The sequence below is a fragment of the Melopsittacus undulatus genome, chromosome 3, assembly GCF_012275295.1.
Source record: "Melopsittacus undulatus isolate bMelUnd1 chromosome 3, bMelUnd1.mat.Z, whole genome shotgun sequence".
In the NCBI taxonomy this organism is placed as follows: domain Eukaryota; kingdom Metazoa; phylum Chordata; class Aves; order Psittaciformes; family Psittaculidae; genus Melopsittacus; species Melopsittacus undulatus.
The window spans coordinates 1,945,930-1,965,558 of record NC_047529.1 but is presented as its reverse complement, the minus strand read 5'-3'; the positions used below and the strand labels follow the sequence as shown (position 1 = coordinate 1,965,558).

The 19,629-nt window shown below is 42.9% G+C and overlaps 2 protein-coding genes across 2 annotated transcripts in view; one reads left to right on the top strand and one right to left on the bottom strand.

The window, feature by feature from the left end:
- CCDC88A (coiled-coil domain containing 88A) overlaps nt 1–15,764 on the top strand; it is an 81,860-nt gene extending 66,096 nt beyond the window's left edge. The window contains exons 26-33 of the mRNA XM_005144011.3: nt 1,519–1,602; nt 2,622–2,825; nt 3,130–3,201; nt 4,175–4,255; nt 5,626–5,891; nt 7,342–7,831; nt 11,934–12,033; nt 12,573–15,764. Of these exons, the coding sequence (XP_005144068.2) occupies nt 1,519–1,602; nt 2,622–2,825; nt 3,130–3,201; nt 4,175–4,255; nt 5,626–5,891; nt 7,342–7,831; nt 11,934–11,998 (1,262 nt within the window). The 3' untranslated portion in view covers nt 11,999–12,033; nt 12,573–15,764. The remainder of the gene's footprint in view (nt 1–1,518; nt 1,603–2,621; nt 2,826–3,129; nt 3,202–4,174; nt 4,256–5,625; nt 5,892–7,341; nt 7,832–11,933; nt 12,034–12,572) is intronic.
- A 2,161-nt stretch (nt 15,765–17,925) lies between these two features.
- LOC101873833 (prolyl-tRNA synthetase associated domain-containing protein 1-like) lies at nt 17,926–19,135 on the bottom strand. Its single transcript, XM_005144012.3, has 2 exons — nt 19,001–19,135; nt 17,926–18,445 (listed from the first exon to the last, which is right to left on the bottom strand). Exons 1-2 carry the CDS (start codon nt 19,085–19,087, stop codon nt 18,008–18,010), a joined length of 525 nt encoding a protein of 174 aa, XP_005144069.2. The 5' UTR covers nt 19,088–19,135; the 3' UTR covers nt 17,926–18,007.
- Between the last annotated feature and the right edge of the window lie 494 nt (nt 19,136–19,629).

Below are 19,629 nucleotides of genomic sequence, written 5' to 3'. Positions count from 1 at the left end.
TTTGTGTTGGTTTTGGCTTCTTTCCTCAGGGTCTACAAGAGGAGGAAAACTTTATTGATCTGATAGAACCCAAACCAAAATCACTGCTTATTTTGAACTACATACAAATATATGCACATGATAAAATATATTTGTATAGATTATATATATCCAAATACTCCATACTTCTGTAGTGGATAAGTCACTAAGTGCAAACACAGAATAACAGGGAGATTGAAACTATAGATCCCTCTCCAGTATAGACAGAGAGGGAAATGCCATTCTCTTTCAGGGTAGTTCATGTGCACTTTTAAACATATATGTATATATAATGCTCTAAAAACTAAACTGCTATATAACAAGCTGCTGCTAATGCAGAAACCCAGTGTAAATGACAAAGTACATGTCCCACGAGTGACTTGAGAGAGATGAAATGAGCAGATCTTGGGCTGGTAGACTGGGCTTTCAGACCTGCATAAAGGATGCTGGTCGGTAATTCCATGATGGATTTCCTTATGGATCTTTCCATATGGATCTTTCCTTATGGATCATTTGCATGTGGCTCCTGTGTGCTTGGCAGCTGGCTGACACTTCTATCTGGTGATTGGAAAAGCAAGTGCTACTAGTGCAGAAGAGCTGAGTCTAAGCACCAGATTCACTTGGGCTTCCCTCTCCTCTATCTTACAATGCTATTTGTAATTTTAACTCTCTTTTCTGATATTTTATGTATATTCAATAGATCTCAATTTTCTCTTAGCCCTCCCAAAATGTTACAGCAACAGTCACATTTGGATTTAATCCTTCTATTTTTTCCTAAATCTCATATGTCTGCTAAAAGATTTGGTCAGTTCCATTCCAGCCCATAAACCTTGACTTTCCTTTTCCTATACCAGATCTGAAGTGGATTATTTCAGTACAATACTACAATCACTGCACATAAGCAGTAGATTGAATATCAGGTCCATGACATTTTCCAACAAGACAGTAGATAACCAAAGTCATCAGCACACAATGTAGCAAATGAAGCCTGATAATAGATTGGGTCCTATTAGAGATGCAGGGCAAGGCATTACAGGAGTGCCTGCTCTCAAACAGTAATGATGTGAATGGATTTTAAAGCAGAATTTGTACTTAGTTGCTTTCATTTTAAGCTTTTTTTGCTTCACATTTCCTTTATGTTCAAGAAATGTTGTTTTTCACAGTAAAAGCTAGATAATCCTCAATTTCTGTAGTAGTCTGCAAAGTTACCTCTATGTTTTCCAAGAGCTTGGCACTTAACTTTCAAACTGTATTACATCTTCACCATTATTCTCAGTGCATTTCTGAGGTTGTTAAGATTTTCCTAGCGTAGTTTTCATATTCCAGTGTAGCTTTCATGTGTCATTGTCACACAGAAGCATGAGAACGATAGCGTGTAGCGTAGCTTAAACTCAAACATTCATTTCTGTCCTTAGTTTCAACATTTAACTTCCATCTGTTCTTCTCCCCTTTTTCTTTCATTTCCCTGTTTCCGTTTTTCCTCATGCTATGACATTAAAGTGGTTGCACTGAAAAGACTGCCCTTTTTGAGGAACAGACCGAAGGAAAAAGACAAAATGAAGGCCTTCTACCGTCGCTCCATGTGTAAGACTTTCTGACAGTTCAGCTTCTTCTCAATGGCTACACTGGCTTCCATTACTAATTTTTCACTAACCTCTCCCTGGACTGCGCTGTATTTTACCTCCTCTTTTGCAATGTGCAAGTCCTGCTACAATACAAGGAGCTGGAGCTTTTCCCTTTTTTTCAAACCTTGGCACTGAATACTTTATATATGTGCACACAACCCCCCCCAATACTATACCCACACTATACATGCACATGCACATACATAAATATATATTCAGTGCATTGTGACTGCATATATTTGTATACATAGTTGTCTGTATACACATGTCTCTATGTGTATATAAATTGACAGTGCACTGTGTTAAACTAAATAGTTGCAAATCACACATTTCATAAGCCTTTTGTTAAGAAATCACTGTGATCCTTTGTTTAAAGAAAGGGTAGAAGATAGTGCGAGGCTCTATGGTGGTCTGTCACTCTCCAAGCATCCATCAGTTGTTGTTGCCAAAGTGTTTGTATTGAGTTATATGGTTTTCCAACAAGGGGTGGACAATTTTCTCTAGTTATGGTGCAGTGAAGGGGAATATCATCAGATGTCATCTTTTCCAGACCCTTTTATTTGTTGTTACGTGAAATCCAGTATCCCTGCAGTAACCTGCACTGTACAAGGATCCCGTATCACTGTTGACATCATGTTGTATGACACCTTTGCCCATATTATCCTTCTCCATTTCATTTTCTCATTGCAAACAGTGAATCAGAGCTTCTAACATGCATACTGCAGCGCAAGCATGGCGATTATATGTAATAAAAGCAGTTTTAAGACCCATACTGAGCTGAAAGGAGTCGCTTGACTTACACCACTCCTCACTCATTGAGCTGATTGCATGTCATAACACGGATGATCTTGTGCTTGTATCTTCCAGTATTCAATATGCTTTAATGCTTAGAAAACTGTCCAGCATTTTGCAGTACAAAATAAGACCAGAAGCGAATACATTGACCACGCTGATCATTTGCTTTCATTTGCATCCCAGCCATGAATGACCTGGTGCAGTCCATGGTCCTAGCAGGAGGACAATGGACAGGTAGTTCTGAGCATCTGGAGGGTCCTGATGATATATCTGCGGGTAAAAGGAGGAAGGAATTGGGAGCTATGGCCTTCTCTACTACAGCTATCAACTTTGCAGCTGTCAACTCTTCTGCAGGCTTCAGATCCAAGCAGTTGCTAAATAATAAAGGTATAGGTAGAAGCTTTTTGCACCGTGACGTGACTGTGTGTAACAGCATTTTCATTTAAATACTGGGTTTACTTCTGTTTTAAGTTATTCCACAGAAAGCAACCTCAATAAATTGAGTTGCAGTGCTAAGATGTGGCATAGGTTTAATAACTGTAGCTACATAAAGTGTTGGTGGGTTTTTCCTACAGAGTGTTACCTAAGTAAAACTGGATTGGTTTGAAAAATGCCTCAGTGTATTTTACATATTTCAGTAATCTTTTAATTTCATTTCATTTTACATCTTCTTTTATCTCTCTGTGTATAGATACCACATCCTATGAAGATGTAAGTCCCCAAGGTATTAGTGATGATTCTAGTACAGGATCGAGAGTTCATGGTAAGAGGTGAACTTTAACTAACTGAATTAAGGATACGTTATGTGAATGTTAACCAACTTTGCAAGGAAGAGTGAATGGCATGGTTAGGAGTGAGCATGCTTTCTGTGATTTGCCTCTCTTGAATGTGTAGTCTCATTTCTTCAGATTGTTCTTTTCTTTCTTAACTACTACATCAGATATTCTGTATCTCTAGTAGATATTCTATCTAGTAGAAAGTACCTATGAAGTGCATCTGAACAGGAACAAAACATTTTCCCTTTAAGAATTCATTTGGAGTTAATAATAAAAGAAGTTATAATTTCCATCCTAAAAGCCATTTTAAACCCAAATCTGAATCTGGCCTGATGATTCAAACGTTTATCCTTCAGTGAAACCTAAATTTGTCATGTATTTCATACAGTCATTTCCTTCAAGCCACGCTTGAAGTGAAAGCTGTGATAGATTATGTAGAAGTGAAGCTTTAATACTTAAAATGAGCAGGAGCACAGACCTTTCTGGGGACAGTAACAGCGCGTTTCCTTGTGTTGCATAGGGGTGCAGGCCGCTATCTGTGCAGATGCTCTTGCTCCTCCTGTTGGTGGCATTTCAACTCTGTGCAAGGTTCCTTGTCAAATCTGTTGTAAGTGACCTGCTCACCAGCTGCTTGCTGCACGCCCTTCACCTGCAGACCCTGCTTTCCCACTAACCAGCCTGGTTCAACTCTAAACATACATTCTGTTTCTCTATTTCTCTTTTCCTCTCCCTTGTACCTTTACTATTCCTGTAGTGCCCTTTCCTAAAGTGTCCTCTTGGGCTGCCTGGAAATCCCTTCGCTTTCTGATGTGTAAGAAACCACTTTGTTGGCAATGGGCATGCTCAGCCTGTGCAGTAGTGCATGATCCTGCCTCTGAGCATTCTGTGAGCAGAATGTGGAGGTGCTGTGCCACCCGCTGAAACTTGGTTCCTCATCGTGTCTCCTCATTTCCCATTTAGCTTCCAGACCAGCCAGCCTTGATAGTGGCAGAACATCCACTAGCAATAGCAATAACAATGCTTCACTCCATGAAGTCAAAGGTATGCTGTAGGTGAATTCACATACGTGCTTCATGTCCATTGTTTTCTCTGTAAGATCATCTATTACAGGTTAAAATAAGTAAAAAATAAAAGATTTCCCACTAAACACCATAGATTGATTTTCTTTAGGTGTTTTATAGCCTTGATTCCTCAAATTAGGGAAGGATACTTAATACAACTTAACGTTTTTCATAAATATTAAAGGGGTGATATTAGTGCATAAGTTACAAACCATTGTAAACCAAACCTCACCCAAGGAAGAATGTTACAAAATAAGAACTCCCCCAAATAATACCATTTGGAAGCAAGCAATTGCTCCATTATGTTTTTTTTTTCTCCTAGCATCCCACTGCTGTAAAGCTCTGTGTGTAACACACAAACTGGACAAAACGGCAGCTGAAATACCAGCCTGTAGTCACCTGTATTTGTTTCCAAAGGATGGATAACATCCCTGGATTTATAAATTTCATAGATCATGAGTCCTGAGACATTTTTGGTTATAGTGGGAATAATAATCTCTAGCTGGAGATTATTGGACGTAATAAACTAGAATGCTGTCAGCTCAAGACTTTGTTTGCATTTATTAAGCAGTATCAAATTGGAAGCTCAGAGACGAATGCCAGCTTGAGATTTGCATTAGTTTTATTAGCTTCCTGGGTTTATTAGTTTAATTTGTATCTGTTCCATGATTCTTGGGGGTTCTCCTCACCCCATTTTCTGTACAGCATTGGAAAACTTGTTCTTCAAAGTTAATTTCTTGTGAATAACATTGCATAGGAAATCCTTGATTATGAAATTCACAGTTACTGAGCAATAAGAAGAATTGGTGCTGTGGAATTCATTTTGCATTGAATGCTGTGTGCTTCCTTTAGGCCACAGTTGTCATAAGCTAGAATTAACAGCAGAAGCAGCATTCCTAACTTGTCCTCATTGAAGAACTGTGTTTAAGAAAACATTTTCTGTCCATTCCATGCTTTGTATTTCATTTAATGTAAAACTCATTACTGGCACAGTAGAGCATGTGCCTCACAGCAATGCTGAATAAGAATGGAGGCTCCTCTTTAGCCGCTTGGAATATGATGTTACATTGGTGGAGGCCCAGGTTATAAGTAAGAGGTAGGGGTTGTATCCAGAAAACCCCCTGATGTTTAAATTAGAGCTCTAAGAGGTAAGTCAGGGGAGTGCACTTGTGTTAATCTGCTTGGTTTGAGTAAGAAAGGACAACTGGCTTTAGTATTTTAAACTGGATTTAGTATTTTAAGTGGACTTTGTTAGCTGAATCTGGTACTGTTCCAGATGTGAGTGTGCTTGTACTGTTCAACACCTCCCATATATTCCTATGGAATCACTGAATGCCGTTTGCCCCAAAGCAGGTGCAATTCACAATCAGAGCAGGCCCCAGAGCCACAGCAGCGGTGAGTTCAGCCTGCTGCACGAGCACGAGGCATGGTCCAGCAGCAGCAGCAGCCCCATTCAGTACCTGAGGGGTCACACGAGGTCCAGTCCTGTTCTGCAGCAGAGAACACCCGAGGCGCTGGATGCTCGTGGCAGGCACCTCAGAACGGGTTCCCCTGGAAGTGAAGTCGTGACCCTGCAGCAGTTTCTGGAAGAGAGCAACAAGAGTACCTCCAGTGAGGTTAGTTAATGGATGCTTTAACTACGTTATCCCATGCGCTGAGTTAATGGAAGACTCAGAGTGAGTAGAATGGCTGTAAACTGTGTGGAGTTATTGACTGCGTTTTCATTAAGGAGTGGTGTGCATGATATCCCAGTAAACTGCACTCCCTGTATTACACACAAAATCAGTTGGGATTTTGCAGCTTAACTCTTTCTGGGTCACTGAATTAGGTAGGCAAGTCCATCTCTGTTGCACAAAACTGAGACCTGGTGCATGCACCAGAGCTCAGGTGAAGGCCACAAACTCAGAGTAGGTTTACTTCCCATTCAGCTCTTGTCCTCACTAAGCAGATGATGCTTTACTTTGTTCCTTGAGGAGAGGCCCTTGTCTGCTTCAGATTCATCTTTTAACTGGGCAGAAAAATAAAGAGCTTGGAACTCATTGAAATCTGAGAGGAATAAGGCAAAGAGAATGCTGCTTTCAATTGGTGACACTTTGTTAGAAGCCCAAATTCACCTTGTTCCTTAGTATTCCAATTGCTTCTTCACTAGTTCTTGAGTAGCAGACATGTCCAAAAGCCAGAAGAGCTGTAGGATAAAGCAAGCCCATTACTGTCACTGGGCTCTGTCCTGAGAGAGAACCAGAATCCATCTGATTTTAATGCCACAGTTGAAAGTGAAGAACATACATTCACATCTGAATTGACTGGGGAAGTCAGAGGTTCCAGACTTGACTCTGGAACTGAGTTCCTGGATTTTGTTGCTAGATCCTTCCAATGACCTCTCACCTGTGGAGTCTCTGACAAGGATTTTGGGGGTTGAGCATTAAACAATACTCTTCTGGCAATAGAAGCAGCAGAAACCACCCGAGTCATCTGTTCACTGCTGTTCGTGTATCACAGACCCGTTCACAGCATCACAAAATCAGTCAGGCTGCAAGGGGATTCAGGAGGTCTCTTTCCAGTCTTCTGCCAGAGTATTTCCTTCATGCTTTTAGCTTAATTCTTCCCAAATTGACTCTTTCAAGAAAAAATGGGGAGCTCTGTACCCCAGATGGAGGCACTGCAGGTGCCCCAGAGTTCTGTGTTTTCTGTTTGCAGTGTGAGGTTTTTGTCTTTGTTATTTGAGTGATGAAGGAATTTGAGCTTTCAGCTCTGGTTGATCAGTGTCAGTCCACCTGAAATGGTATCAGTGCGTGATGGCACAGGGCAAGTGAGTGAGAAGGTGGAGTTTTGAGCATATGATTTGCTGAGTTAATCAGTGTTAGAGAAGCAAATTCCAGATTAGTTGCACTCTGTCTGGTTTCAAAAGTACTTGTAAGCTCTACAGAAACTCAGTAGTATGTACCATAAACATCTAATGCTGCCTTCAGAGCTGAGAAATAGAAGTACTTTTAGGAGTTGTTCTCCATTTATATCCACAAAGGTGAGAATTCCAGTGTATAAATTCCTGTTTCACCTTTGTGACAGATGAAATCAGCAAGTGAAGAGAATCTGTTAGATGAAGTGATGAGGAGCTTGTCCGAGTCCTCGGAGCTGGCAGGGAAGGAGAAGCTGAGGAAGCAGCCGTCTGCCGGTTGTGGCATCGTGAGATCACTGAGTGTCAAAGCCACCATTGACTTCTCAGACGGACGCTCCCTAAAGCCAGAGCAGCTGGTGAGGCCCAGCCTTCGGAGAAGCGACGATCCCACCATCACTAGCTCTCCAGTGAAGTTGACAGGAGGAACCCAAGGGAAGGCCAAATCCGTTAAGGAGAAGCTCCAGGGGAGCGTTTCCCAGCGCCCATCCCGTGATTGCAATCCCTATGCCACCTTACCTCGTGCCAGCAGCGTCATCTCCACGGCAGAAGGGACCACCCGAAGGACAAGCATTCATGACTTCTTGTCTAAGGACAGTAGGCAGCCTGTATCAGTGGATCCAGCGCCAGCCGCCGCTGACAGGAGCGTTCCATCGGCCTCTAGTGAGTACTCAGCACACCAGTTACCCTCTCCTTTTGTTCACTGTGTGGCTTACAGAGTAGATTGTGTTCCACAGAGCAATGCAGCTACTGCAGTTAAAGCCCGTACTGTAGGATGGCACTCTGATGTGCCTAAAGCTTCCAGGCTGGAAAGGTCAAATTTTCGGGAGAGAACTTTGCTAAGCTCAAGTGTGTTTAAGGATAAATCCTCTGGTAACGACAGCACAGGGCTGCTCACTGTGGCTCAGCCATTTTTATCCCTTAACACTGAACTAGTTAGTAATATAAGTGGGTTGCCTCACAGACCTACATCCAAACCAAGTGAGCAGGCAAATCTGTCAGCATTTAGATCAGTGCCAAAGAATCCAGAGCAGCCTCCTGCTCCCCAGGAGCCTGCTCATAGTGACCCACGGTCAGCTCTGAGTAGTGAACTTGTTCCTACCCCGTGTGTGAACACCAGTGAGGCTGAATCCCCACTGCTGGTTTCTGAGGATAACAAAACTGTGTGGTACGAGTATGGCTGTGTATGATAAGGAAGTTGTATTATTAAATATATATATATACAGTCTCACACAACACATAGCTGTTCTGCTCAGTGTCCACTGGACTTAGAGATTTCACTGCAATGACAGAACAATCCCATGTTAGATCTGCGGGTGGCTGTTTCTAGAGCTCAGTTGTGTACTCCAGCATGTCTGAATGTGTAATTGTAACCTCACCAAAGTCTGCATGAACCATTAATTGCACTGTATATATTTTGCATGCCTTGAAAAGTCTTTATAATGCAAGCTATGGTTTTATTTGTCACGCATCACAGATACTTTGGTTTCTCATTGAATGCATGTCAAACCAGTCGCATGCTGCACTGCCACAGATGGCACCAAGGGCAATTCCAGTACAAACCCAGGACTTCTCAGATGTAACAGTAACACATTGAGGATGTCTTTGGAGTAAAAATACTCCCCCCTCTTCTTGTGTAAATGAGATATAAATGAAAAGAAGTGGTTAGAGAGATTCCAGTGTCTTACCCTTTTCATTGATGCCATGGCCTGGCCTAAACGCACTTCGCTCAAGGAACAGGTTACAGCCCCATAATTCAATGCCTCCAGCTTGCACAATAAACATGAATTACTGTTCATAGTTATTAAATTACTTGAACATTAATAAATGCAAAGACCATTCAGAATCCTAATAAATCTTAGGAGAAGGTGATAAATGCTCGCACGATACACAGCACTTGTAATGAAAAAATGACCCTTTCCACCTCTTCCCTTTTGTATGCTTTGTCTTTCCATGCCTGGTGTACAAATGTGGTGAAGTGTATGGATTATAAGGAGCCAAATAATGGAGTTACAGGAGACCCCTTGTGATGTGTGGTAATAAAAACCTGTATTGATCACGGTGGAAGCTCATTTTTTCTTCTGAATAGAAGTAACACTAATACAATAGAAAAGAAGTGTGCCAGGGATAACTGTTACATTAACACAGCTAAATAAAAGACACAATCACCAAGACATTGCTTGTAAAGTTATGTGACTGTAGGGATGCTGAAGTGAATAACTCATTAAATCCCAAATGACCAACTACAGCGAAATGCTGAAAAGGAATTGCTTCATGTGCCCCTGTGGCTGCAATGGCCTGAAACCTCTCGATGGTGGATCTAAACAGTTTAAGTTGTATCATACTTAAATTCTCATTCATGAGGCTTCAGATGAGCACTTTTTTGCCAGAGGCCGTAGTTACCAAGAGTTCTGGTAGGGCAACATTACATATGCTATAAAGACCTGAATGACAATATATCTGTAGGAGAAATACTTCAGATCTCCAATACTGGAAATAATGAATGCCATAATCTAAGTTTTACACTTGAATCTCTTTTGCCAGCAGTTCTGTGGCACTCATGGTACTGCTGGAGCTTTAATTCCTGAGTGTTTCACTAGGGAGAGACAGCAAATCCGCTGCTCTTTGAGGGAATGCAGCAGACACATCCCATATCTTAGTCTAGAAAATCACCATGTCAGACATGAGAGTTGTTAATAGAACATGGAGATAGCCCTTCCCAGAGCTCCAGCTCCATTCCAGGGTGGGGAGAAGGAATGGGGCCAGAAGTTTGGATGTTTCAGAGGCATTTTGTGCAGGATGAAATGACTGTTCCACAATGTGAAGCAGCCATCCTTCCCCAAGGCTGCAGGCATCCCTTGATACTGGGCTGATAAGTGTTGCTCAAGTGAGCTGTCAGTTCCTGCCGAGCTCCCTCTAGAATTGTCTCACTGTTAAAAACCCCAGCCCCAAATCTGAAGTACCATCTGCATTTCACAGGCAATGGGATCAGCGTGCACTGCTCTCTGCCCCTGTCACTCGACTTCGTTTCTGTTCATCTCTCGATGTGTTGGAATTAGCTCTGAGATGAACAGTGCTGAAGCGCTGTGAGCATAGCACATTCTGCAGGTTATTTAAGGCATTATAGAGCTCTCAGAGTACTTATTATAAACTCACACTGTGCTGGCAGTATCTGTATCATCTGCTTAACTGATTGCAAGCCTGTGTCTTGCAGTGAGACTGTTTGTTAGGATAAGAACAAGGTTTGTAGCTCGGGGTAGTATCTTCTCCTTAGATCAGCTGCTGTTGTCCAAGACATCGGATAAGCTTTAGCGCATGATACCATGTCGTTTGCCAACTTTGTCCTGCTTAGGTCCATAGGCTGTCACAGCTACAAACTGCCAGTATCGTCTCCACATACACTGCAAACCCTCCAGCATTGAACCCTGACTGTAGCAAGGCTAAGGTTTAAAGAGATGTTGTAGAGGTCATCCCAGTAGAGTGAAGGTAAAGCTGCTGTCCAGGCACCGGTTATGCTGTTTCCAGCCCCTGCCCATGCAGCACTGCAGTTTCAACCATCTCATTTCTCTTCCTAGCGCTGAGCTTTCCAAACAAACCAAACCTGGCAGTGAATATCTATGTCTTTTAATGCCTTTTAGCCTGTGTTTTACATTACCCCACTGGGGGGGAGTGGGGGGCAGCATGAAAACCCCTGCTCTCTTAAACCCAAAGGGCTTCAGAATAACTGTTAGTGCCTTGGAACATGAGTGCCTTGTATCCTCTACAGCAGTTCTAGACTTACCTTGTCCAGGTCAAGGTGCCATTTTGCATGGTTTACAACCTTCTATTGAGCTGCATTTCTGTTCTGAGGGTACCGGCTTTGTGTGCTCCTGGGTTTGCTCTGCAGAGTTCAGCACAGCAGCAGACGCATGCTGCTAGAGCTTTTAGTGTCTCTCAATGACAAATTGTCAACATTCCTTTATTATATAGGAGAGAAGGGAAATGTTTTCATGTGCAGAAGGGATATTTGTCCTTCCTTTTTTATTCTTTAACAATAACATCATGGATCCCTCTTGTGGTCCGTGCTCAAACAGTGGAAGAAGCTGTGAGGTTCCTTTCAGACCAGACTGCTGCCACTCCTTAGCCATGCAGATGGTGCCCTTGCACCATGCCCTTGCTCATTCCTTGGTCCCTGCTGCCTTTAAAACTGAAGAGTTAGAGCTTTGCATGGTAATTACAAGCACTAAATAGGTGGCTGCTGGCCAGAAGAGGCTGTGTTGTTCAGGCTCAGTGATGTGCTTGCTGTTAAGGTTTGCTCGATGCTTTGCTTGCAGTGTGTAGTAAATCGAGATCCTGCATTTTGCACGTTCAAGCTGTTGCATGCAAAGTTAATTCTGTGTTTTGCAGAACTGATGAACACAGATGAGTTGAGTCCTTGCTTTGCTGGGTTCAGTCAGCCTGGGTTCCATTGGGTTGTGTTCATTTCCTTTTCATGCAGGCATTTAGGGTTAGTGTATGTGAAAGGGAAGTGTATCTGATTGTGGCTTTGAGAACAGTACCTGGTTATTCTGACTGCTAGGATGAATTATAACAAGTGTGATTGAGCAGGCACTTCCAGTGAGTTTCTTCCATCCCTCTCCTCTGTCCTGTCCTCTACAAACAAACAAAAAGATGTTGAAGTGTATCCTTTGCTCTACTAATGAGTAGAATGTGTTTTAATGCATGAGGGGTTTATTTTCATGTCCTGATCAACACAATGAATAACATGAAATGCTTTTCTCTGCAGATGTGGAAGCTATCCCAGAAAGCAGAAATTCAAAAAGCAGGTCTAGGGAGCAACAAAGCTCCTAATTCTATTACCCACTACCTGAGCTGTGGGCCAAGTGGTGAGTTTCCTGCCCAAAACGTAAATGAGATTAATTTCATTTACAACAAACTAACAGCATTACGTATGAGAACAAGTGCACATTGCATTAACCAGTTGTAAATGCTGCTTGCTTAACTGGCTTCTGTCTCGCTTACTGGTTAGGCCAGAGCAGGATGGTTTCCAGCAGTTGATTTGCCTGTGTAGGAAAGGGAATATCATCCCATCAACCTTCTGCCTGTAAAAATGACATTTACTTTATTTCTCATATTTCTTGAGGAAGAAAGTTAAAGAAAGGAGTAATGTTGAAGTCACGTCTTAGAAAGGGACTGATTAAAAGAACAGTTTAACCGAACAACGTGTTCTATAGCACAAGCAGACTGCCTTTGTACAAAGCTTGTCTTTGGCATCCTGTCCTCCTCTTGACTCCATTAAACCACCTTTGCTGCATGCTGTTAGTGCTGTTAGTTCTGTTCGTGACTTAACCTCTGTATTTTATACCTCCCCACTTTTAAGCTTTTCTTATGTTCTTTTCTCTTTCCGCCTTTCAACTGAACGCAGAGAGAAAAGTGTCCTTCAGTATCTCAGTATGAAGCCTTTATATCTGAAGTAACAAGACAGCGACTGTAGGAATCAGTAATAAGAATTAAGGGAATTTTTTACCTTCTTCGTGACTAGAGCAGGCAAGAAATAAAAACCTACCTACCTTCCTCCTTCCTTCCTTGAATCAAGGAGCTCTACTGGAGTCTGCTGCCGGAAAAACTTGTAGATGGTCTTAGGAATTATTGCACATTGCACTGTTAAGATCTACTGAATAAAGGACAGTTCTCATCTCTCCCTAAGGACCAAGGATTTTAAGGTCTCAAGAATTTACTCCAGGGGAAAAAAAAAGAGAAATAAAAATACTTCTTTCCTCTTCTGTTTATGAAATTAGCCACTGATTTGCTTAAGCTTCTGCTAATAATTAGCCAAAAACCCCCCTAACAAGCAGTTTCTCTTCTGTACACCTAAAACGCTGTAGTATTTTGTTGGAATTGACTGTAAATACAGCTCCAAACCCCTCCCCGCTTACTGGCACTTCACTGCCTTACTGGGTTAGTGTAATCTGCATGAAATTGCTCTTTAAAACGTTTCTGCTGAGTTTTGTTGCGTTCTGCAAGGGAAAAAAACCATGTTTACAAACCTGACAAAGTTCAGTGACGAACACGTGGGAGCCATGGGATGATCGTATGATACAGAGATCGTTTGTCAGTTGTGTTCTTCACATTCCCACACGTTACTCTGCGAGTGTATGTTCAGATGTGCCCGACAGGACATTGTCGGGTATGATTTTTCTATGCCTTTTCTTTTACTACAAGGCTGTTTTCAACAAGTGGCATTGCCAGGATCAAACTGTCTTACGATGTGTGTGTACTGACTCCTTTTTTTTACTTGTCTGTCCTTTGACATGAGCTGGTGGTGGCTTTAGGAGGTTTCCTGATGGCAGAAAAAAGAAATGTAAATAATATCACCTGCATTTTACAATTGGTTCCCCTTAAGGTTATCTTTTACTAGCAAGATACATTTTGTTCATTATTGATTTATATTAAAGTCAACGAATGTTATTGGTACATTCAGTGGTTGCATATATTTGTCGTCTTGAAAGCCCGTGGGGAGAGCTCACAGGATGTGTATGTGAACTTACAAGCAGAGCCAAAATGAGTTTACTGTAGTTGTATTTTACTACAACCCCATAAGCACACTCATGCTCCAGTTCTAACGGGTTAACTGTGTAACCTCCTCACATCCCATCTTCTGGCAGACGTGCGGGTAACTTCACCTCCAGCTATCTCCACTCAGCTAAGTGAAGGTAAGCTGATGTGTTTGCAGGGTTTAGCACTTATAAAGCCTCGAGCTGTCAAGGACAGTTGGAATGGAATTGTTTTCACTGGAGGGAAGATGCAGTTCAGCAAATTCAAAGCATCCTGGCACGTAATTTATTTAATTTTGCTGAGATTTTGTTAAAAAGGGTAAAAAGAGGAAAGTTGGAGAAGCTTTAAAAGGAGATTCTCTTGGGTTTTCTTCCTTAAAGCGACTTCCTTCTGAGTTACTTTTGATGATAAAATATCCTAAAAGATCCAGATCTGCACAGAATGTTCTGGGTTTACAATAGGAATACTCAGTTTAGTCTTGGGATTATTTTCCCGGAGAGCTTAAACATTTTTAGTTGTTTTTCTTAAGTGAAAACAGGACCAATTGCACAGCTCTGCACCCATAGAATGTCCATTCTTCCTCTGCAGATATTTCTGGTGTTCCATTAAAACCACTGGTTTATTGTGGTGACCAGCTCACACTGGCATCCAGTTCTGGTCCCCCACTCTCAGTGCCAAGCTTTTCACTGGTTCCAGCAGAAGCGTGGGGTGTTTTGTGGAGTATCCACACAGAGCTGCAATCCCAGGAGGATCTGAAACCTGGAGTGCTCCTGGTATCTGGCTCCACAGTGGTTGGCTGCTTTTGTTGGAATCTGGAGCTCTCACATTGTAACTGGTACAAGGACGTTTTGAGAGGGATTTGGGTGTCCCAAGCTGCACAGTAACAGCCACGCTGGTTGTATTCATGGGATCCAAGCAGTTGGGTGGGTTCAGGTAGATCCTCCAGGACTCATTGGGCAAGAGTGTATTGCCCTGTGTTGTAGGCATTTCTCTGTGAGCAGCACAGCTGGGCACACATAGTCTGCCCTCACCACGTGTGGCTGTGTTAGTTTGGCCCATGGGCATCTCCTGATGGGTCAGTTACTAGCTCAGCTCTTTCCTGTGTTCATTAAGTTGTCCCAGATCACCCATCACAACTTCCACACTTGCTTTCTGCATGTTGTTACACCTTCCTAAAGGATGGGTGCAATCACAGCCAGGGTTACAACTACTCATTAACTGATAATGGGTGTTAGAAATTAAACCCCCATCCAAAAACCTACACAAAGTTTACTTGTACAAGAGAATCAGCCAGAGCCTGGGGGCAGAATTCCCCCTGCACCCCAGTCCTGGCTCAGGCCTGTCTATGCCAGTGTAAGGTTTTTACTCACTTCACCTGCATCAGCACAGAGGCCAGAGTGGGATTTGCAGTTGTGATTGCTGAATTAGCCAAGCCCAGCACCAGAGATGCACTGGTGTTTGAGAGATCAGGATCTGCTTCTCGCAGCACTTTGTTTTGCAGACATCATGGAGCAAAGGAGCTGTCAGGAAGCTTTCCATGCTCTGAGGAGTTCCAGTTGTTTTCTTCTTAATCTTCCCAGTCTGTGCCCTTCAACTACAATAAAAATGTAAATTTAATAGGGGAAGACCAGGGCGGCTGTTGGACAGTGTGTGTGCAACAGGGGTACAGACGCTGCTTTCTCCTCAAGCACTGCCAGATCTGTCACCGCTGGTTCCGGATCACAAACAGGTTGTAGTGCTGTACAGTGTGTCAGTTTGATTTGCTTTGCTGAGGGTCTGCAGAGGATTTAGCATCATTCCCAACACGTCTTGTGGCTATTCCCAAGGCATGCTGCAGCCCCAGCAAAGGAGGTCATGTATGATTCGTGGAGTTAGATGATGATGATGTGTGTGTAAATAATGCTTTGATATTAATAAAACTGCCTTAAAGGAATGTACCGAGGTGTGAAACAACACTCAAAAAGCTCTTATTTAAATCTGTAATTTCCTTTACATACTGATTTTTTTTAATGTTTGCCACTGTAAACATTTATTAATGATGTTATTAAAATGCCAAACCAAATAATTCTTACTCTTGTGTGTACATCTATACACACGCTCTCTCTGGAGACTGGTGTTGCTGGAAGGATGTTGGTGTTCAGTTGTGGTCAGGTGGTGATGTAGTCAGTGAGTCTTTCTCACTGTTGGTGCAGAATCTTTGCTGGACACTGTTAGTTTGTGTTGTTTCTCTGTGTGTGGCTGCTCACTAGACACTATTTTGGTATTATTTAAATAAAAAAGGCATTAATTTCATACATAAATGCAAAAAGAAACCATTACAGATTTGCCAAATACAGCATTTAAAGCTTTGATTTTGCCTGGTTGTTACTTCTGCTGAGAGAAGTCTCAGAGTCTCTCCTGAGGACAAAGGGAGTTAAATTTTAGGCAGTACAGAGCTGAAGATCCATGAAGCACAGTAAAGTGTTGTGTGCACGTGTCTTTAAAACAACTTTTCACATTTAAAGCTTTCTGGATATAAAAACCTTGACAAGTCAAATATCATTTGGGGTTTAAGCTATAATGTATGCTGGGTACCACAAAGAAACCTGACGTAAATTCTACTTTTAAAGATACATAAGACAGTATCCATGTGTTCCTTTCAGTCCTTCAACAACACGTATAAAACCACATGTATCTCAACATCATTCTAGTGGCTCTTCCTACAACATCAACATTTTTAGGTCACATCTTTCCCATTTGAGATCACTGCAGTGATAGATGGGGTTGGTTTATGTCTTTGGAATGTGGAGGGGAGATTTTAACAACAGAACACTTACAAGACAGCAGTTCAAGCGCATGGCTCTGAGAACAGGTTATCAGATCCTCTGGAGGATTTGAAGGAGAGCGTGGTAAGGCTGTTTGTGCAATGACTTGCTTTGCCCTGGAAGATGCTTTTTCTTAGTTGTTCACTTTGTACAATTTAAAGTTTTGCTTTCTTAATAAGAAAAACATAGGAAAAAATACTGCATCCTGTAGAGTGATGTGGTAGCAAATAGTCATCCATGATCACGAGGTCTTTAAAGTGTTCTTAATTCATCCTTCTGTGTCCAGTTCGTTGGTGTTATTGCTTGTATGTGACATTTTCATAGGCTATGTTCTGAAGCCCTTTTCCTCATCATCTTCCCATTGTGTCCCTTGCTTTCACTGCTCCCGTCTCTGGATTTTGGAAGGGTACCTGTTGCCACAGCACATTTACTGGACTTCGTGGAGTTTTTGCTGCTTCTCTCTTCAACACGCATTCTATTTGAAGGGGGTTTATTCATTTAGGCAAGAGGGGAGGAGAATGAATTGAGAGATTGTGTGTTGAGCATCTACTGGTTGTGGGACAGCAGATGTTTCTCTGTACAAAGTATCACCTATTGAAAGCCAAAACAGCTTCCCCTCAGTCTTTTGGAACACGTGGATGTTTGTCAGGGGAAGGCAGTCCCCTCCTTCCAATGGGAGAAGCTCAAATACAGCCCCTCACTGTATCCTTCACTTCTGTAGGTGCTGGTTAAGGTACACTGAAGCACAGACACAACAAAACCACACACAGACGTTCATACAGCTCCCGATTGTATTAGCTTTCCTCCCAAGCATCACCAACACAAACCAGGAACCCACAGTAATGTTATTCCTTCAAGCTCATCAGCTAGAAGGGAGGCTGGTACCGGGGTTTGCATCCCAGTTGCTGAGAACCTCTAGAAATGAGAGAGGTGCATGTCTGTGGTAATGGGGCAAGCACAAGGTAACTTCCCAAGGGAAGGATACTGTGAAAGTGAAAATGCAGCTAAAAACATAGACAATCAAATGTGGTTTTGGTAGTGTAGGCAAATTGTTTCTTGCTAGGTGAAAAAAATAAAGCAATGTGTAGTAGAGGATGAGTGGGTAGAGATACGCAGCAGAGACACCTCTGTCCTCTGTGTACTGACAAATACTGTGGAACTTTTAAGTTAATTTCTTAGATCCTAATGATGTTTTAAGTTTAACCCTTCAAGGCCAGTACCACACATGGGAAGTTCCAGTTTTATCTGTTTCGTTAATAAAGGCTGTAACATTATTTAAATAACACCTTCTCTGGTTACTCAGTGGTAGACTGCAAACGTGTTTTTAAGAATATCCTGTTCAACTTCTGATGACCCAAAGACAGAATTTGTTCTCAACAGATTTACACAATTGAAAGATTAAAAAGGAGTGACCCTGGGTTTTCCAGTTTTATTTGTAATGAGACTTTTGCCAGTTTTTCTTTACAAAACCTATGGTTCGTCATAAAAAAGTGAATTTCATCTACTTTGTGTCCTCATCAAAATGTATGATGATGGGATCGTGCCCTGTTGATCTCACAAACCTCAAGAAGTCGTCAGGGCTCAAACCCATGGTTGCACAGTTTGTCATTGGGTGGAAGTACACCTTCTCGTGGCCACCCTCCAGCAAGGCAGCGTCCAGCACCAGCCTCACCTTCCCCTGGTCACAGAAGAGCGCCAGCGGTGTGGCACAGCCCTGGCCCACCTTCAGCTTTTCCAGCATGGAGTTCTCATCAGCAAACCTCAGGTTCCCACTTCCAAGGCCCAGTTTTTTCGCGAGATCAGTTAAATTGATTTGCCTGTTGTGCAGGAGAGTCACCAGCCAGAAGCCTTTCTTCTTTTTGTCTTTAAGGAAAAGGTTTTTACTGTGGCCTCCTTTCATGTGCTGGACATGAGGCATCATTTCTTCAACAGTGAACACCTGGAAAATGCCATCAGCGCAGTGTGAGACACTGTATCCCAATAGACTTTTGGTTGTGTACTGGCAGTATCTTTTGTTAAATACTTAGAGAATGACTGAATGTTACACTCAGCCTAAAAACTGAACCCTTTTATGAAGGAGTTTTAACAGAACACAAATAAAATGTGACATACTGCTCCTGCTCACTTCCTGATTCATTTCTGTCTTGTATACTGCAAGAATTACACTGTAAAGATGCAGACAGGCAGCGCTGGCAGCACTGCTTTTACAGGCAGACGGGAGTGACGTGGCCTGTGTGCTTTTAAATGGGAGTGAGAAACACTTTGGTAAGCTTTAGCTGTCCTCAGCTTCTAAGTGAAGAAGTGGGTGAGCTGCAGCTCCTGAAACTAGAGGGGGAAAAGGGGATCTGGGGAACAGAAACGCAGAGGGGGATCAACCCAGCCCCCCTAAAAAGCCCAGTGTGTAACTGTATTCCCCTCATTAAGAAAGATGCGGAGGACGCCTAGAGAAGCGCGCTCGGAGGGGGCAGAGCAGCGGCCCTGAGGGTGTCCCTACCTCGGGGTGCTCGGCGGTGACGGTGGCGATGCCCAAGTCTCGCAGCCGCTGCTCCAACGCCTCCCGCAGCTCCGGTGCTGCCGCCATCGCCGTCCCGGGCCTCACTCCCACCCCTTCCGCCGGGCAGCGCCCGCCTTCCGCGGTGTTAACGGGGCGCCCGCCCTGCCCCTCGCACGGGGACCGGGGTCGGAGCTTGCAGGAACCGGGGCTGGATCCCTTGGCTTGCGCCCCGCTGCGGGGGTCGGAAGCGGGGGTAAGCCCTCGGCCCCGCAGTCGGTCAATGGGAAGTGCGGTCTCGGCCATCCGGTTGAATTGAAAGCAGGGCAGTTTGGAGCTGGTTACAGAGCTCTTCACCTTGAAACAAAGAGGCACAAAATGTAATCAGTTCTAAAGTAATGATAAGTTTGGCTTTGTAATGAAAAGTAACCGTTTTGCCTGAAGGCAGTTTCAGGTCCTCAGAACCTCAATACAAAAGGTGTGACAAGAACAGAATGGAAAACGACCAAGGGGTGGGTAGCACCTGGGACTAGCTGATGGCCAGGATGGCAGCAGTTAAAACCTATTGATAAGTAAAAGAACAGGATGATTGCTATGTCTGTAATGTTAATTAAGCTGGGAACCACCATCAT

Coding starts and splice junctions, on each gene's coding strand:
- LOC101873833 (XM_005144012.3), bottom strand. CDS start 19,087: ATGGCGGCAGCACCGGAGCTGCGGGAGGCGTTGGAGCAGCGGCTGCGA. Junction 18,446..19,000: donor TCACCGCCGAGCACCCCGAG/GTAGGGACACCC, acceptor GGCATTTTCCAG/GTGTTCACTGTTGAAGAAAT.